Source organism: Dermochelys coriacea, chromosome 5 (assembly GCF_009764565.3).
Source record: "Dermochelys coriacea isolate rDerCor1 chromosome 5, rDerCor1.pri.v4, whole genome shotgun sequence".
Lineage (NCBI taxonomy): Eukaryota > Metazoa > Chordata > Testudines > Dermochelyidae > Dermochelys > Dermochelys coriacea.
Genome location: NC_050072.1, coordinates 63192394 through 63212810, shown reverse-complemented (window position 1 = coordinate 63212810; position 20417 = coordinate 63192394). Strand labels below are relative to the sequence as shown.

The window sequence follows — 20417 nt, the reverse complement described above, 5'->3', positions numbered from 1 at the left end:
ATACATAGGGGCATATACGCCTACATCTAACTGCTCTGAAAGGGGGGAGAGCAAGAAAAACATATGGTATTCTAGAAATCACATGCTACAGATAGGGTTTCTATCCAGATAGTTTTCAGAGTAGCAGTCTGTATTCGCAAAAAGAAAAGGAGTAGTTGTGGCACCTTAGAGACTAACAAATTTATTTGAGCATAAGCTTTCGTGAGCTACAGCTTTCGTGTAGCTCATGAAAGCTTATGCTCAAATAAATTTGTTAGTCTCTAAGGTGCCACAAGTACTCCTTTTCTTTTTATCCAGATAGTGTTCATTATATAGTGAGTCACAAAAGTAGTTTCTTAAATAGTTTAAATGGCCATTAGCGCTTGTCCTTCCTGAACAGATGAGATAGCAGTGATAATCTAAACAGAGAACCACATGAAGGTCATAGCGGGCAGAGCTATAGACACACTTTTTGTTCCTTTTATGGCTTCCACTGCAGTAGTATCTGGTGTGTCACAACATTAATGAATTTATCCTCACAAGTTCCCTGTGACCTAAGGAAGTATTATTATTATAGCCTTATTTCATAGACAGGAACTGAAGCACAGAAAGACTTGCCCAAGGTCACACAGGAACACTAAAGCAGAACTGAAGATGGAACAGAGATCTCCTGAATTCCAGTCAAGTGTGTTATCTACAAAACCATTCTTCCTTCACTTTAGTCTCCAGAATGTATGTTCCACCTACAGACTAGGTTAATTGTTCAGAACAGTAATTCAGAATTCATAAATAAGCAGAAGTTACTTATTGTAAAAGGCTCTGCTTACTCAGCTGATTTGCTTCACACCTTTTAAACAGTGTGTGCCAGATTTCTACTCTATTTGGTTTGAAAAGTCCACCAAGTCATTCATTTGCAGAAGCTGTCTTGTCAGCCATACAGGTGGAGCGTCCTTTATCTCAATCAACAGTGAGTCACTTTTTCCAATTAAAGAGAATGCCATGCCAATATATTAATCGCACTAGCACAGCTGTGCGCCTCTCCATCTTCTTGCTCGAGGGCACTGTCTAATTGGATCACATTCTAGTTCAGTTATAAAACAGCTATTAAGGTGTAGTGGAGAAGCATAATACACACATTATGTAAAATCCATTATACAGTACTCACTGTTCAGTCTTCAAAAACATAAGGATGTTAAAAGGAAAAGAGGCTCAAGTGTTAGTTACATACTTATTTTTTGCTGTTGGTTTAGCAAAGGAAGTCCTGAACTAGTGCTTAACTAAACGAATCAGGTCCTTCACCCTCATGGTAGATGCCTTGATAAACTCAACCTGGTACTGCAGCAAGGACATTGAGTACAGCTGGATTTCATCAGTGTCATTACAGAGATAGATCTTGTGGTAAAAGCTCTGTTTTAAACCTGTTAACACCAAGAAAAGGATAAGACTGCATTCCCTAATATTTTACTTTTTTGTTTTAAATAGTGAGGTTTCATAACAGCTATAAAATCCTGTTAAATATTGCACAAGTCCATAACATTAACAAGCCCACTTCATGTCCAGACTAAATTCATTCCAGGTTTGGTGGCATACAAAAACATGCAAGATCCAGTAATGTTATTAGGAGAATATTATGTTTAACAAACAGATTTAATCTCCTATGCAAGAGATTATCCAAAAAACTGGTAGGTTTGTGTGGGTTTTTTCCTCCCCCTCTCCCCATATAGATATAGATCTATATAGATATTTTCTGGTTGATAGCTGTTATACATTCTGCATACACACACACACACACACGATTAAAATAATGATCCCCTATTAGGAAAGTTCCTGATTTGGACATCTTTATTTTAGTTTGTTCCACAATCTGTGTGGAAAAAGGCAAATTATAATAATGATTTTTAAAGTTAAAAACTGGGGCCAATTTTTAAAAAATATACATTATTGAATGTACAAAAAAAAATTGCACGATGTGCACACAGTTAGTTATTCAGACTGCATGAACAACAACCATATGAACAGTTAGTTGTGACTAATTATCTATTTGCAAGTTTTTCATAGATTCAAAGATTCCCAGGCCAGAAGGGAACATTGTGATCTTCTAATCTGACTTCCTGTACAACTCAGGCCACAGAACTTCCTCAAAATAATTCCTAATACATCTCTCTTAGAAAAAATCCAATCTTGATTCAGAAATTGGCAGTGATGGAAATTCCACCACTACCTTTGGTAAATTGTTCCAATGCTTAATTACTCTGGTTGTTAAAATTTACACCTTATTTCCAGGCTGAATTTGTCTAGCTTCAACTTCCAGCCTTTGGACTGTGTTACACCTTTCTCTGCTAGACTGAAGAGCCCATTACTAAATATTTGTTCCCCATGTAGATACTTACAGACTGTAATTAAGTTACCCCTTAACCAACCCTTTATTAAGCTTAATAAATTGAGCTCTAAATCTGTCACTATAAGGCATGCTTTCCAATCCTTTAATCATTCTCTTGGCTCTTCTCTGAACTGTCTCCAATTTATCAACATCCTTCTTGAATTGTAGGCACCAGAACTGGATGCAGAGTTCCAGCGGCCATCACACCAGTGCTAAATGTAGTGGTAAAATAACTTCTCTATTCCTATGCAAGATTCCGCTGTTTATGCATTCCAGGATAGCATTAACTCTTTTGGCAACAACATCAAACTGTTCAGCCAATTATTCGCCCCCACCCCCAAATCTTTTTCAGAGTCACTGCTTCCAGCAATAGAGTTCCCCATTATGTAAGTATGTCATATATTCTTTGTTACCAGATGTATACATTTATATTTGGTCATATGAAAACACATATTGTTTGTCTGCACACAGTTAACCAAGTGATCCAAATCGCTCTGAATCAGTGACCTATATACGTACCTGATTTATGTGTGCAATTGCAGATATTGCACACACAGGGTATGTGTACACTGCAGTTGGAGGTGTGATTGCAGCATGTGCAGGCAAACCCTCCTTAGCTTTGTTCAAACAAGCTCATTAAAAATAGCAGAGAAGCCAGAGCACACAGGCAGCAGAAAAATGGGACCAGATCACAAGCCCACCCGGGATGCTGAATGGCAAGCTTGTGCTGTTGTAGCTTCATTCCCATTATTAGTAAGCTAGCTCACACCTCCCAACTGCAGTGTAGACATACCCGCAATAGCTATGTCATTTTTGAAAATCAAGCCTTTTATGCCAAATGAAGTTCCAATGATTCTCATACATCTAAAGTTGTTAAGAGGAGATATGAAGTATATCTAGAAATACATTATGGAATGGAATCTATTAACTAAGTACAGTAAGAATTGCACAAATTAGACATTGCATCTGAATACCTAGTTTATAGTTTGGTTCCTGCATAGAGAGAGAGTACGTTTGTGTATGTATGTAAGGGAAGGTGCTTGGAGTTTAAAAGCATCACAGTCATTAGCAAGTAGTGAGGCAAAAGTGCCGTTTGCCCCCAAATTCTCTAACAGTATAGTCTACTGAGAATGCTATAACCGTCAAAACTAAAATTGATCTATAGCCTGGATGTCACAAGGCATAGCTGGAACATTATGCAATTTATAAAGCTATATGATGGGTATAAATGGTCATGAGTGATCATTCCCTGATAAAGAAAGTTGCTCCCCAAAGGAAAACATTCATGCCCTACCTATTGATGGTGCAGGCCCCAGCATGTCATAGCAAGGCATGATATCAAATGAGTGACCATGGTGATTCTTATAGCACTTGAAATGAAACCGTAAGGATAACTGGGACCTTTTCTCCATCATTATCCTAAAACAAGCATTAGTTAAAACATATTACTGAACAGTAATACTGGAGGAAGGAAGGGTTCAAAGATTTAAATCCTTTGTACTGTGTAATAAGGATAGAGGAAGGTGGCTGGAAAGTCTCCTCCCTCAGAAATAAAAATAAATACATCAGTCTGTATGCTATTTGCAAAAGGCCACACGGAAGTCTCAGGGCCAAATTAACCACCAGTGTAAATGAATTAAACACCACTGAAGTCAGCAAACTCATGCTTGTTTACACCAGTGGCCATTCTGGCCCTTCATATTTCTTTTATAAAGCTAGTAATTTATAAATATCTCATCGTAATACATATACTGACATGTATAAGATGCAAAACCTCACGTTAATAAGAAATGAAGGTCAATTTCTCAAACTAGCCGGCAGCGTAAGTGGCTTTGTCATATTCTTCCTTTTCGCTGCTGGGTGGTAAAAATAAGAGGAAATGCCAAGACAGACAGACTACACCACTTGTCCATTAAACTCCCCCTGGAACACTCCGATACCAGTATCCACTTCCTGGACACCATGATCAACTTCAACAGTGGAACCCTACAGACAAAAAACCCAGAGATCACCACACTTACCCTCATAGGTCCAGGAACCAAGGCAAGTAATCTGTTATCTATAGCCAGGCCACAAATTGTCAGATACCACAGAATATACTCCGAGGAGAAAGTTCAGGGTTTTTTTTTACCTTAACACACTCAAAATCACCTTCACCATACAAGGACACTCCACCGGAGAAATACATTGCATCATAGAATATCAGGGTTGGAAGGGACCTCAGGAGATCATCTAGTCAACCCCCTGCTCAAAGCAGGGCCAATCCCCAATTTTTGGCTCAGATCCCTAAATGGCCCCCTCAAGGATTGAACTCACAACCCTGGGTTTAGCAGGCCAATGCTCAAACCACTGAGCTATGGATGCAGGTTTTGCATCTGTTGTTCTGGCACAGCCTAGTGCCACTTTGAATTGGAGTGTCCTAGTCTGCGGGGATCTTGCTTCTGATGATGCTTAGAGAGGCTGAGGGGTTGTTTGAAGGCCAGAATAGAGGGTTCAGGAAATGATTCTTTCAGGATGGGGCCCCCATTGAGTATGGGTTGTAGTTGTTTGATGATATCCCATATGGGTTTCAGTGTGGGGTGGTAGGTGAATTCTAAGGGCGTGCAGTCAGAGGTTTTATTTCTGTAGTGAATCAGGTTTTTTCAGGGTATTTGGCTAGGACTTTTTTCAAGTGAGATCTGACAAGTAGTCAAAGGGCAGAACTGGGATTAGCTGAGGAGGGAAGAGATTGGAACAAGGAGCCAGGGAAGGAGTGAGGTATAAAGCGGGAAATAGAGAGAATGAAGATCTTGAGGACAGACAGACTGTGTGTGTGAAATCACCGAAGGCTGGCGGGGAGGTGAGAGAGAGATCAGATGAAGAGCTGGGAGATGGGAATCGGGACTGGCTGGACAAAGAGACTGGGATTGGGAATATGGGGGAGGGAGAAACTGGGACTCAGATCAGGGGCCTGAAAAGGGAGACTATTGGCTGGGCAAAGAGACTGGGATGAGAAGCCTGAGGCAAGGAGACTGAGTAGGTCAGGAGAGTAGGAACGGGACTGAGATGAGGAGACAGACAGTGGTAGGAAAGAGACAGAATTGGGACATGAACAGGTTGGAAGGGACAAGCCAGAAGGGGTTAAGTTTTGGGGAAGAACAGACAGTCTGACTATTAGAGAATAAACCCCTCCCCCCCCCGTCTATTTGAGAACAATGGAACCCAAGTTTCCTGAGTCTCACCACTCCTCTGTGGTCAGCAAATATCTGTGAAACCCACTGGCAAAGTATATGTGCCCCAGCCCCCTCTCATACTATTCCAGACAGAGGCAATTAACCTCCTACTGCCACCAGTTACTCTGTTAGTTAAAGCAGCAGAGGTCTGTGTAGTTGAGCTAAATATTCCAACCCTGCTGATGTCAATAAGATGCCACATTAAAAAGTTTTAAAAAAGAAAACTGAAGAAAAATACTAAGTAATTATACACAACAACTATGATAAAAGATCATCATTCAATTACAAAGTCAAGCAGTGCAAAGTTAGGAAATGTCAGAATTAAGGTTGCCAGTCCTCTCCCTGAGAGTATGCAGTATGATACAATCTTTAATTACATTATCATATACTAATTTTCCACAAATCTCTGCATCAATCCATGCACAAAATGGACCTGTGTTGGGGATGGATTAGAGTTGTGTAGTAAAGGATCCCTGCCCCATTTGTTACAGAAGCTGGATGGTGTGTAGTGAATGAGTCATGGGACTACAGAAAGTGAGAAGAGGGTCTTGTGGGTAAAGTTGAATTCTGCCTTAGAGAACTGCATTCTATCCCTGTCTCTGCCCCAGAGTCCTTATGTATTGCTAGGCAAGTCACTTAAATTCAGCTTTTCAAAGGTGATCACAAATTGTCTATTCCTCCTTTTCTGAGTGCTTGATTTGAGGCCCCAACGTTTGATTTGCAGAGTGCTGAGCACTCCCAGATATAGCTGAAGTCAGTGGGAACTGTGGTTTGAACATATAATTAGAGCTGTCCAGGAATTGGATTTTTCATTTCAGGGAAGTTTTGTGATTTCAAGATGTTTGCAATTACAGAATGGAACATCAATTGATTAAATAAATAAATGAATAAAACATTGACATTTCCTATGAATCAAAATTCCAATAAAGTGAAATAAAAATATCGAATTTCAACCAAAACGTTTTGTTTTGATAAAGCTGAAATGCTTCTGTCCAGTTACAACTTTTTTCAAGTGGGACCAACAGGCAGAAATTTTTCTCTGAGTCTAATGAAACTTAAGCCAAGTCTATGGTACAAACTTTGTGCACATAGCAATGCCAGTCAGGGGTGTGAAGAGGTGTGATCCCTGACCTTCATAGCTGTGCCGGCAAAAGCTTTTGTTCAGATAGCTTATTTCATTTGGGGAAGGCCAGAATATGCTGTTGGCAAAAGTGCAGTATTGCCACTATAAGCTGCATCCACACTAGGAACATTTTGCAAGTGCAGTATACTGGTATAGCAAAGCACTCCCAGTGTAGACTTATTCACAACTAGAAAGGACAACTGAAGGGCTATGAAAATGAATGATACTGAACAAACACTGCCATTCACAGTAAGAGATACAAACACACACAAAATACATATTCACCACACCTAGCGATGCAAACTGGAGATATTTTTAAGACCCTACAAAATGTGTCTTAATATCCTCTATTTTTTAAAATGAATTTCCACTTAAAAGGCATATGACATATGTTTATTTATATAAATGCATTATGAGTGTATACAGATTAGTGCTCATGAAGCATGAAACTATCATTTGGTGTATGCAATCTGGTCACCCCAGCCACAGCTTTCTTATCAATGATGTTCAAGGCTCGAAGACCTCCAGGAAGTTGAGTCATTTTGCAGTCCTCAGCAATGTGGGTCATGCTTTGTGGCTGCCCACACTGACATAGTGGACTGTCTCTAAAACATGAAGTATGAAAGATACCAGATTACAGACCCCAGGGACGCCGACATCCCTTTGTTCACTGAACAGGTACAAGACAGGCAGTAGCGGTGCAAGCTTCCACACTTTGCTCAGCAGTGTGCCTCAGCTCAGAACTTGAGGGGCTGCCTCTTTTGGCAAAATGGCCTGTTTCCATGGCAATTCAAGTCTTGGCCTCTCATTCAAGACTGCCAATAAAGACGCCAATTACTCTCTATTGTCATGGTCATTCTTGGGATGTGAGCACCTCTCCAACTGGAATCTGGACAGGACCACAAAACATATTTCACATAAGTTGCCACATGTTAACTTCAGGTCCCTTCTGTTTGGGATGGATTCAAACCACTGACCCAGAGCTAAAAACCTCTACATTTTATTGCTCATCCCATCACGCAATCCTCCCTAACTCATAGACCTCAATTCTCCCCTCTAACTTGTCCCACCACAATCTCAGTGCCTCCTCCCCAGAGGGAGTATTTAGATGCAGTTTCTGGAGTGACACTAGGTTGGATTAAGATTAAATATAAAAACAGGTTGATCTAAAACAGGATCCCAAATGTGTTTTATGAGGCTCCTTATGGGAAACAAAACCCATGTGCATTTTGGGTTGGATGGGATCTCCACTAGAGAAAGAATATTTAGGGGACACTCTTTGGCTTTCATACTAAAACAATTAATCACTGGCAATATCGCCACATCTCTTTCCACAACCTCAAAATATACAATACACCCTGTTCCTGCGCAGCAGACACAAGAGTCCCCTGAAACCCAGGTTTGCCATCTCCATGTATCCCACACACACACACACCATGGATCACCATGTGTCATGATTAGCCAAAGCAGTGAGATAACTAGTATTTGTTTGCACTGTGGATAGAGCATGTTTAGTCTCTAGACAAGCTCACTGAAGTGAGGGAGGAGCACAGTACTTCACATTATAGATGAATGGTCTGTATGGAGTCCCATTCAGTTGCTTTCATTCATGCTATAGAAGCTAGAGGGTGAAGGTGCAAAGTGGGAGAAAATGATGAATCATTAAGGCTTGGCAAGATGATGTGATCTACCTTATAAATCTCTAATGGGAATTTTATCAATGTCTGTATTGGTACACACACCATTTTGTGTCTAGTTTTCTAGTTTGATTTTATCCATTTTATTTTCTGATTTTGCTGTGCTCTATGAAGTCAGCAGTCTAGGGGGGATCACATCTTGAGATGCCTGTGTAACATCTGGAGCAAGTAAAAGCCCTAATACTAACTAAACATAGAAAATGCACACAACCATCATGATCCAAACCTGCTGGCCCATGAAGATTTCTTCAGTCTTTTTCCAAGATCATTTATAACTTCTGGCAGTTTCGTTTTGCAGTCTTCTAGATTTTCAAAGGCTTCACTAAATAGCACTATATCAACATCAGACCAACCTTGTGAATCAGTTCCTTTTATATATGAGCCTCCCTGTTATGTAAGATAGGCCAGAAAGATGATTAGCACTTGATTTTTTTTTCTGTAAACAGGACATTTTTGCAATGTTGGTAAAGCAGGCCTTCTGTAATTTCTTAGACTGTCTTGTCTACCTACTTGCAAGTAATTTATAGTTTACATGATACTAAGGTGAGATGAAAGGTGGGCCTGATCCCTGGGTCTTTCAAATGGACTTTGGATCAGGCCCTATATTAGTAACAGGATTCAAAGTATCATTGGTGGTATATACTATAGGAATGGAATTGGGTTCAACACCCAAATCACAAGGGCAAATCAAGTTTTCTTCACTGGGTGTTGAATATGGTTTAACCCAGTTTATGCCAGTATTCAAATTGTAGTCAATCATGTTGAGGGGGGGATGGGAGGAGGCAGAGGAGAAAGGCAGTGAGAGCCTTTTTGAAATTTGGTGTCAAAATAGTTCATTTTCTAATGCAGAAGTACTTATTAGTAACTAACAGATTCTAACCTAATAAAATCACATCCCAGTGTTGGGTGCCAAATGCATTCTCTTGATTTTGTTAAGTACATTTTAAACTAGAGCATATCTATCAATACACATCTAGAGTTCTGCCTGATGCAATCACTGTAGTAAGAGCATAGGGCCCAACTAGGCAACCCCTACTCATGCTAATGAGTACATCTTCATGTACTCATGAGGCGGGCATTAGGGTGTCTGTGTGTTTGCGTCAGGGAAGCCTGGCTGTTTAAAAATAGCCAGAGCCTCGCGAACCAGCTGAGCAGCGGGGACAGCAGAGCAGCTCACAGCAGGAGTTTGCCTGGGAGTTCGCCTGGAGTGAGCCCAGTGAGGCTTACATCTTGCCAACGTCTCTGAGGAAGCTCATAGTAGGTAGGTGATATGGAAGGGGGGGGTTCAGCTGTTGTGACCTACACTGGATGTGCCATGTTTGTCTTTCTTCCACAGGACAGAAGCGACTTTGTCTGTACAAAGTGCAAGCTGGTCTCCATATTGGAAGAGAAGATTGAAGGTCTGGAGCAACAGGTAACGACCCTGCGTTGTATACGAGAAACTGAGGATTTTCTGGACCAAACTCAGGATAGCCTTCTAGGGGCACAAAGCTCTAAAGATTTAGAGCAGGTTGCACAGAGGAGCCAAGAGGCCAGTGAAGAAGCTTGGCAACATGCGACCTCCAGAAGAGGTAAGCGGAATGTCCGGGTTCCAGTAACACAGACACAGGTAACTAACCGCTTTCATGTTCTCTCCACAGGTACCATTGCGGAGAGTGGACCAGATGATAGGTCTGGGGGGAGAAAGCAGAAGGAGACTCCGCTGGTTGGGAGGCATGAGATGCGATGTCCTGAGGTTGGGGGTTCCACGACCACCACTCCCAAGAGGAGAAGGCGGGTGGTGGTGGTCGGGGACTCTCTCCTCCGGGGGACTGAGTCATCTATCTGCCGCCCTGACCGGGAAAACCGAGAAGTCTGCTGCTTGCCAGGGGCTAAGATTCGTGATGTGACGGAGAGACTGCCGAGACTCATCAAGCCCTCGGATCGCTACCCCTTCCTGCTTCTCCACGTGGGCACCAATGATACTGCCAAGAATGACCTTGAGCGGATCACTGCGGACTACGTGGCTCTGGGAAGAAGGATAAAGGAGTTGGAGGCGCAAGTGGTGTTCTCGTCCATCCTCCCCGTGGAAGGAAAAGGCCTGGGTAGGGACCGTCGAATCGTGGAGGTCAACGAATGGCTACGCAGGTGGTGTCGGAGAGAAGGCTTTGGATTCTTTGACCATGGGATGGTGTTCCATGAAGGAGGAGTGCTGGGCAGAGACGGGCTCCATCTTACGAAGAGAGGGAAGAACATCTTTGCCAGCAGGCTGGCTAACCTAGTGAGGAGGGCTTTAAACTAGGTTCACCGGGGGAAGGAGACCAAAGCCCTGAGGTAAGTGGGAAAGCGGGATACCGGGAGGAAGCACAGGCAGGAATGTCTGTGAGGGGAGGGCTCCTGCCTCATACTGGGAATGAGGGGCGATCAACAGGTTATCTCAAGTGCTTATATACAAATGCACAAAGCCTTGGAAACAAGCAGGGAGAACTGGAGGTCCTGGTGATGTCAAGGAATTATGACGTGATTGGAATAACAGAGACTTGGTGGGATAACTCACATGACTGGAGTACAGTCATGGATGGTTATAAACTGTTCAGGATGGACAGGCAGGGCAGAAAAGGTGGGGGAGTAGCACTGTATGTAAGGGAGCAGTATGACTGCTCAGAGCTCCGGTACGAAACTGTGGAAAAACCTGAGTGTCTCTGGATTAAGTTTAGAAGTGTGTGCAACAAGAGTGATGTCATGGTGGGAGTCTGCTATAGACCACCGGACCAGGGGGATGAGGTGGATGAGGCTTTCTTCCGGCAACTCACGGAAGCTACTAGATCGCATGCCCTGATTCTCATGGGTGACTTTAATTTTCCTGATATCTGCTGGGAGAGCAATACAGCGGTGCATAGACAATCCAGGAAGTTTTTGGAAAGCGTAGGGGACAATTTCCTGGTGCAAGTGCTAGGGGAGCCAACTAGGGGGAGCGCTTTTCTTGACCTGCTGCTCACAAACCGGGTAGAATTAGTGGGGGAAGCAAAAGTGGATGGGAATCTGGGAGGCAGTGACCATGAGTTGGTTGAGTTCAGGATCCTGACGCAGGGAAGAAAGGTAAGCAGCAGGATACGGACCCTGGACTTCAGGAAAGCAGACTTTGACTCCCTCAGGGAACAGATGGCCAGGATCCCCTGGGGGACTAACATGAAAGGGAAGGGAGTCCAGGAGAGCTGGCTGTATTTCAAGGAATCCCTGTTGAGGTTACAGGGACAAACCATCCCGATGAGTCGAAAGAATAGTAAATATGGCAGGCGGCCAGCCTGGCTTAATGGTGAAATCCTAGCGGATCTTAAACATAAAAAAGAAGCTTACAAGAAGTGGAAGGTTGGACATATGACCAGGGAAGAGTATAAAAATATTGCTCGGGCATGTAGGAAAGATATCAGGAGGGCCAAATCGCACCTGGAGCTGCAGCTAGCAAGAGATGTCAAGAGTAACAAGAAGGGTTTCTTCAGGTATGTTGGCAACAAGAAGAAAGCCAAGGAAAGTGTGGGCCCCTTACTGAATGAGGGAGGCAAGCTAGTGACAGAGGATGTGGAAAAAGCTAATGTACTCAATGCTTTTTTTGCCTCTGTTTTCACTAACAAGGTCAGCTCCCAGACTGCTGTGCTGGGCATCACAAAATGGGGAAGAGATGGCCAGCCCTCTGTAGAGATAGAGGTGGTTAGGGACTATTTAGAAAAGCTGGACGTGCACAAGTCCATGGGGCCGGACGAATTGCATCCGAGAGTGCTGAGGGAATTGGCGGCTGTGATTGCAGAGCCCTTGGCCATTATCTTTGAAAACTCGTGGCGAACGGGGGAAGTCCCGGATGACTGGAAAAAGGCTAATGTAGTGCCCATCTTTAAAAAAGGGAAGAAGGAGGATCCTGGGAACTACAGGCCGGTCAGCCTCACCTCAGTCCCTGGAAAAATCATGGAGCAGGTCCTCAAAGAATCAATCCTGAAGCACTTAGAGGAGAGGAAAGTGATCATGAACAGTCAGCATGGATTCACCAAGGGAAGGTCATGCCTGACTAATCTAATCGCCTTTTATGATGAGATTACTGGTTCTGTAGATGAAGGGAAAGCAGTGGATGTATTGTTTCTTGACTTTAGCAAAGCTTTTGACACGGTCTCCCACAGCATTCTTGTCAGCAAGTTAAGGAAGTATGGGCTGGATGAATGCACTATAAGGTGGGTAGAAAGCTGGCTAGATTGTCGGGCTCAACGGGTAGTGATCAATGGCTCCATGTCTAGATGGCAGCCGGTGTCAAGTGGAGTGCCCCAGGGGTCGGTCCTGGGGCCCGTTTTGTTCAATATCTTCATAAATGATCTGGAGGATGGTGTGGATTGCACTCTCGGCAAATTTGCGGATGATACTAAACTGGGAGGAGTGGTAGATACGCTGGAGGGGAGGGATAGGATACAGAAGGACCTAGACAAATTGGAAGATTGGGCCAAAAGAAATCTAATGAGGTTCAATAAGGATAAGTGCAGGGTCCTGCACTTAGGATGGAAGAATCCAATGCACCGCTACAGACTAGGGACCGAATGGCTCGGCAGCAGTTCTGCGGAAAAGGACCTAGGGGTGACAGTGGACGAGAAGCTGGATATGAGTCAGCAGTGTGCCCTTGTTGCCAAGAAGGCCAATGGCATTTTGGGATGTATAAGTAGGGGCATAGCGAGCAGATCGAGGGACGTGATCGTTCCCCTCTATTCGACACTGGTGAGGCCTCATCTGGAGTACTGTGTCCAGTTTTGGGCCCCACACTACAAGAAGGATGTGGATAAATTGGAAAGAGTACAGCGAAGGGCAACAAAAATGATTAGGGGTCTAGAGCACATGACTTATGAGGAGAGGCTGAGGGAGCTGGGATTGTTTAGTCTGCAGAAGAGAAGAATGAGGGGGGATTTGATAGCTGCTTTCAACTACCTGAAAGGGGGTTTCAAAGAGGATGGCTCTAGACTGTTCTCAATGGTAGCAGATGACAGAACGAGGAGTAATGGTCTCAAGTTGCAATGGGGGAGGTTTAGATTGGATATTAGGAAAAACTTTTTCACTAAGAGGGTGGTGAAACACTGGAATGCGTTACCTAGGGAGGTGGTAGAATCTCCTTCCTTAGAGGTTTTTAAGGTCAGGCTTGACAAAGCCCTGGCTAGGATGATTTAACTGGGACTTGGTCCTGCTTTGAGCAGGGGGTTGGACTAGATGACCTTCTGGGGTCCCTTCCAACCCTGATATTCTATGATTCTATGTATTTGGTACTGAGAGCATTCTTACAATAATGCAATGGCCACACTACAGGTAGGGGTGTTTATAATCAGTTAGAAATATCAGGCCAGTTCTTAGCAGACAGTTGTCTGCAACAGAAATCCACCACTAATTTCTTAGTAAACAGGCTTCATATGGAATGGGTATGGAAATTGAATTGCCCTCTGACCCCTAAAAATGGTTCCTTCAGAATAAAGTTGATGTACAATGACAGGGTGTTAAGGAGAAGTTGATACTGTACTACATCAGTCCTGTGAGGATATTCAGTCTCTAGGGATGTCACTTTAGGACCTCTGCAGAACTAAATGAGCCAGTAATTTGCCTTAAAAAATTGTGTAAATCCAGATTTACACAATTAGTATAATTGGTCTAAAAGAGCAATTACAGGTAGATGAAAGATTATTACCAGAGGCTCAACTCATATTTAGACGCAAGAAACTAAATGCTAGTCTTTTAAAAGGATTAAATCCTCAGAAAATATGGTGGATCCAAATAATGCTAAGGGTCAAACTTAAATCTAAACCAAAAGGAAATTCACTGTTTATGAGATCATTCCTTCTGGACTCTTGGGACACAAGAGGAGCTTGTGGTACTGATACATACAGACTGCAACACCTTGCCAAGTGAAGGAAATGCTATTTTGTTGAACTGCAATAAAAAGAGGAAATCATGTTTACCTTGATTAGCTGAGCTACTGGTAATGGAAAGCATTCCTTGATCAAATTAATAATTGCCTCTATTTCTGTTGCACAGGCAATGCTTGCAGGGCCTGGAATGGGTCGAAGCTTTTCTTCTACAAATCTCTTTAATTCTGTTGGATTTTTATAATCCAAGATATTAGGTGAAAATCCAGTGGCCATTTGAGCTGCAGAGAAAGAAAATTAAAGTCTGATCACTAATTTGCTTGAAAAGGACTTGTTAAAAAGCTCTCATTTCGTGGTCATTTCAAACTGTGTAAAATTCATCTCCTGAACAGATATGATTGTAATATAATAATAATGCTATAAATTCCTTGCTTTCTTTTAATCAGCTGTGGAAGATAGCTAGTACTCAATGCACAAGGACCCACAAGTGATGTGGTGTAAAGTAAAAAATTAGTATAATACCTCAAAACCTGACATTTTTCCACTACATTGTCTCTAAATCTGCCTCTTCCTTTTTATCTTCACTGCTAAAACCCTAGCACACCACTTTTCTCTCTCTCTCTCTCTCTCTCTCTCTCTCATCTTAACTACTACAAATTCCTCATTCCCGGATTATCTGCTTCCCCTTCTCTAGTTTACCCCAAATACCACAGTTAAAAAGTTCTTCCATACCCACTACGTCAAGCTGTGGGTTTATACAATCTCCTTCTGGCCTATTCCCTAGCAGATTACAGACAGTGGCCTCCCAGTACCAGAAGACTAGGAACACATTGGGAGAGGCAAAGAGTTTTATTGGCCCTCTTGGAGAAGCACCTGCTGAAAACAGCTATGGAGATTCTTGCACAAATTCTCCAAGTGCAGTGAGGGCATGTGGGAGAAGTTCTTATTGGAAGGACACAGCTCCTGGCGAGGGCAAGAAAAAAATGGGAAGGTTGGTCAACCTCCAGGAGGCCCTAAAACAGGATTCTCCAAGGACAAAGGGTCCCATACTCATGTTAATTTGCTTTCCCTACTGGTGTCATTGCAGGGTTGCAAGATCAGAAGATAGGTGGAATTCTGTGGTGGGGATTTTAAAAAGGGGCTTTAGAATGCCTCATCATGGGTAAAGGACTCTGTCAGATAATTTGAAGTTATTATCTACTCTTCCAGAATTTGTAAGGGAAAAGAAAGCTGGTGAAGCGAGATCTGTTCTAGTAACAGGACTTCTGACGGGGCCCTTTAACAATTTGTAGATCTGGGGGCGATGCCAAGAAAGTTTGGACTGATTCATCATTTCGCCTATACATGGAAGGGTTTGAATAACAATTTCATTGACTTACAGAATTGCTCAGTAAAGTAGCCATCTTTTAATCACATGCCCCCTGCCTGTGGTATGAAGGCAGCTTTTTATTTATTGCTGGTTCACTCCAATGCTTTTGATTCGATGGGGCTTTCAGCATTCTGATAAGGCCATGCCCAGGTGATTGTCATTTTCCTTTGAACTATTTAGTATCTTGTTAGAATGGAAAGACATGGATGTGACCTATTGTGTGTGGCACACATCCTGGACAATGTTTTGTTTCTCAGTCTTAGATTCAGGCATTGGAAAGCCTTGCTTTAAACAATGTGTTCCACCACAGAGTGTGTCGGGATTCCACTGGCATAGGAGAAAACAGAGGAACCAAATACATATATTACAGACCTGGACACAGTAATCAGTAGAGACTAGATTTCAGAGTAGCATCCATGTTAGTCTGTATTCGCAAAAAGAAAAGGAGTACTTGTGGCACCTTAGAGACTAACAAATTTATATGAGCATAAGCTTTCATGAGCTACTCCCTACTCCCCTGCCACATGCCATCACTGCTGGTGATGGCTCATCTTAAGTGATAACTCTCCTTACAGTGTGTATGATAAAACCAATTGTTTCATGTTCTCTGTGTGTGTGTGTATATCAATCTCCCCTCTGTATTTTCCACCAAATGCATCCGATGAAGTGAGCTGTAGCTCACGAAAGCTTATGCTTGAATAAATTTGTTAGTCTCTAAAGTGCCACAAGTACTCCTTTTCTTTTTAGTAGAGACTAGAGTGTGTCACTTCCCAGTCGTGAAGGTTGATCAATGAAGGGAACAGATTAGGAAGGCTAATAGTTTGGTTAAAGTCACCCTAAACTATTTACAAACATTAGATGGATTGTTAGGTCTTGTGTGCAGAGCGGTTGTGCCTTCCTGAGCCTTATGGTGCTAGTTAAAAAATGACATAGCCCAGACATGGAAAGATTCTCCTTGGCTGTTGTGGTAAACAGGCTCACGAAAATGTAGACTGAGAAATGAGAAAGGCTTTGAGCACTGATGTACAATGTGCTTGCCCAGGACTGTTCCACCTACAAAGGGCATTTGTTGGACATCAGTTATGGCATTTTTATCCTGGACATTCGATTATGACAGGATAGGTATTTGTGAGTGGTTGGCTTGGTGGGATGCCAAGCAAGCAGCTGCTAATGGCATCTGATGATAGTGTAGTTTTTACAGGTAGGAAAAGTCAGGCCAGTTTTGGCTGAGAGCGTTTGGAGTGAGAAATAGTTATCTTAAGATTAAATTGTTGTAACGAGGGGACAGCCATAAAGACAGTCATATCTACTGGAGGTGACTGCTGGGAGTTCAGCCTAGGGGCTGCTCCAATCTTCTTTATGGGACTCGAAGTTTTGGTTTTATGGTCATGTCTATCACCCACATCTTAGTGGGCCAGATGGTTTTCAGATGGCTTGAGGCAATGATTTTATAAACTTTGGGTCAGCAAACACTGATTGGATCAAACAGCAGCTTGTTTCTGTGGCAGCTGGCCCGTTACTGTAAGAATTACACATTCCACGTTTATGTTTGGTTACTGTGTGGTTGTTATTAATTTAATAGAACTGCAGCTTGTACGCCAAAAAATGTGTTTGGCTGTAGGGTGCCTTTCCTAAAGGCCTCTAATAAAAAAAAAACCCCACACACTTTCCACGTATGAAGAACGTCTACAAACTGATCAAGCACTAAGAGAATTCCAAATGAGCTTCATTGCCAGAGAAGTACAAAATGTGGATGAGGACAATAGCACAAGCTATTTCTTATCCATATCCCTCTCCAACATTTAAAATAACAAGCCTGATGGCTAAGGGAGGGTTGGGTAAGACAGGGTCATATCAGTGAACACAAACTAATGATGATGTTTATTTTCAATACGCTTTTTGTTCTGTAGCTTCCGATGTAGATTCATTTACTAGCGGAACATTGTGCCATATCTATTTATTTATACCAAAAATGTTAATGCCCAGCCCTGTAGACAGTCTCAAATCAAGGAGATATTATATTTCATAACTGCAAAATGAGGAGATTCATTGTAACCGTCACCACAAGTCCTCACCAGACACACTAGTTGTAATTAGTTGGTTACCAGTGTGAATGTCGCATCCTGCACGGTGCTACGTACCCTCAACTCCTGTCAACTACAGTGGGCGTTGGGAACAATCAGCACCCCACACGACTCAATGCTCTTTCAGGAAGAGTTTTGCTGGAAAAGAGTGATAAAGAGGAATATTAACCATCATGGGAGTGATCTCACCAGTGAAAGCATTTGATACTTACGGTATTTAGCTCTTGATGCTCCCTCCCTAATGGCCAGTGCACTCTAGCAGAACTTCCTGTCTGTTTTGAGCAGCAGTGGTACCTCTTTTGCTGGCTGTGAAGTGATGATCTTGTTTCTCATGGTGTTCCCTGCTGTGGATTGTTCCAAACTGCCTTGGGCACGTCCTACAGGAGATAGATATTTCCATGGCCACAAATTTTGCTTCCCTCTTTGGGGGCATGTCCCAGAAACACCCTTGTTTTTCAGCAGTCATCCTTTCATGGTTGGCCTGTTAAAGGGAAAATGGGGCACATCATACATAGGAGTAAGCTGGCTATGGAAAAAGGAGGCTGGCTAATACAGTGAATCGGAAGTACCTCCAGGAGCTCATTTCAAGACAAACCTCAACATTTTTAAAGCACACTATATGGGAAAAGACTATATAAAGCATATATAATAAAAAAATAGCAACAGCTCCAATAATTCCATTTTTTAGACATCCACCTTGAAACTTGCCATGATTTAAAATAAAATGTATATAGGAATTATTTGAGACACTATACTTAGAATAGGAAAGAACAGTGGTAACTATGTGGTATCTGCAGGAGGTGTGGACTTTTCATTGGTGACTTCTGTAAATATAGCAGCAGTGAAATAAAGTCACTTCCAAGCAGTAGTCAATTGGACCACAGCACAGTGCCACATTTCCTTCCACTTATAGGAACTTGACAGTCCAAATAAGAAAAGTATTAATGAGATTAAGAGCAAACCACCAAAAGGAATTATTTTCTAAGAAATGTCTTCTGATAAAATCTGTACTTCACTGTTTGCAGTGGGAGCTTCCATAAGCACCAGAACATGTATGCTTCCATGCTATGTCTGAGCTGGACAGGACTTCAGTCAATCCACAGAGGTTCCTTTGATTTTCTTTATAGTTTTATATAAAACTAATCAAGGTTTCCTTGGCAGGGGTGGCACTGTATTATAATGTAACAAACTAAATGGCTGTTGCTTTTGGATTGGGTGTGAAACACCTACAGACAGACCATACTTGGAATGCACTGAGCACAGAAATTAGAGATAATAAAATCTGTTGAGTCATCTTATCTATCCACATGCTATGACAGGATTTCACCCATACTGCAGTCAGACGATCAGATATGTATATTCACTATGTATATATAAGCCATTTTTCAATTACAAGATGTCCTTTCCATTCCAATGTAAATGTCTCTATTCAAAGAAATGTAAATACATACTGAACATACAAAAGGAAGAGCAGAGACTGGGAACCAATAACATCTATGTTGTGAGAAAGAGACAGAATCAAAGTTCTCAAATAGCCTTACTGCTTCATGGTCCTGAAGTGTTTTTCTCAAAACTTCCCTACCACATTTTTCACAGTGAACTTTTCCAAGATGTTTTGCTCGGAAATGATACCTCAAGGCAGTGCGGCTGACAAAATCATTCCCACATTGCTCACAGTTGTAGGATTTTAGAGACCCCACTCTTTACAAAAAGAAATAAAAGTAAGAGACTTTACTCCAGAGGGGCACAGAATTATTTTATACATTTGAAAAACAGTATAAACCTCTGAACAGAGCTGTGGTTAGGATAGTGATTCAAAGTATATTGCACTGATATTTGCAGTATTTACCAAAATTGTTTCAAAACTTGTTTAGTCATTCAAAACTTTAGTCTAATAAAATGCTGTTAAAGTTAGTGATATATTAATAATAGCTTCTATTGTACAAAGGAAAAAAGACAACACTCCTGAATTACCTACCTAAACGTTTTCTGAAGAATAAGCTGTTCAGAAGCCCTGGTTTCTTTCCATTAATTTTCTTTTTCATGCATACCCATTCAAAAAGGAGTTTATCACATTGAAAAAACTTTCCCGGTACAGGCCCCCGTCAAAGAAGATTCCTTTTACTTTTGCAAAAAAAGATACTTGCACTTCATGGCAAATGTGTTTATTTCTTTGTTTCCCAGTTACCTCCACGTGAACAGGCTGAAAGCATTTCTGCACCACTCCCCAGCTGCAGAACATTGTGGGACTTGTAGTTTGCATGTCACCGGAATGAGACCATCTTATTAATGATTCCGTGTGTGGCAAGAGTTTTTCCAAAAGCATGAAGAGACATGCATGATTTGAAAATAAAAGTACCCATGCTTTCTATGCAGGTTAACATGGCTCTGGAAACACTTAAACCTGAACCAGAAACTGACAAGCTGTGGTCTCAGCTTCTGTTCTTAGACTCTCAGCCTATACTGACAGTGGAGCATTATAAGTCTTGCACCGTTCAAGGTTCATTTATTATGTTAGATGTTAAACTAAGATCTCTTTTGCCTGGTCTCTGGAACATAGATTCTTTGGCATTTTGTGGAAAGTGTACCAGATAACACTGGTGTTCTCACCAACATTCCTTCTGTACATAAAACCGGTTTGAATGTCCAATAATATCCAGCAACAGAGAGTTCCACAGGTTATATATGGTGTAACAAGTATTGGTAGTTTTG

The 20417-nt window shown here is 42.1% G+C and overlaps 1 protein-coding gene across 3 annotated transcripts; it reads right to left on the bottom strand.

Annotated features, from left to right (window-relative positions):
- Nucleotides 1-335: 335 nt before the first annotated feature.
- Nucleotides 336-20274, bottom strand: LOC119855416 (2'-5'-oligoadenylate synthase 1A-like). 3 transcript variants are annotated; one of them, XM_043515337.1, is made up of 7 exons: nt 19684-20274; nt 19247-19406; nt 18000-18186; nt 14346-14533; nt 8618-8778; nt 3654-3778; nt 336-1397 (listed from the first exon to the last, which is right to left on the bottom strand). In XM_043515337.1, exons 3-7 carry the CDS (start codon nt 18169-18171, stop codon nt 1246-1248), a joined length of 798 nt encoding a protein of 265 aa, XP_043371272.1. In that variant the 5' UTR covers nt 18172-18186; nt 19247-19406; nt 19684-20274; the 3' UTR covers nt 336-1245. The 3 variants fall into 3 exon arrangements, with proteins under 3 accessions (XP_043371272.1, XP_038257201.2, XP_043371273.1); XM_038401273.2 differs by having other exon boundaries at nt 19247-20274; XM_043515338.1 differs by lacking the exons at nt 19247-19406; nt 19684-20274 and having other exon boundaries at nt 18000-18321.
- Nucleotides 20275-20417: the final 143 nt, after the last annotated feature.

Coding starts and splice junctions, on each gene's coding strand:
- LOC119855416 (XM_038401273.2), bottom strand. CDS start 18,171: ATGACTGCTGAAAAACAAGGGTGTTTCTGGGACATGCCCCCAAAGAGG. Junction 14,534..17,999: donor CTTCACAGCCAGCAAAAGAG/GTACCACTGCTG, acceptor CTTTCTCTGCAG/CTCAAATGGCCACTGGATTT. Junction 3,779..8,617: donor AAATCTTCATGGGCCAGCAG/GTTTGGATCATG, acceptor TGCTTGTTTTAG/GATAATGATGGAGAAAAGGT.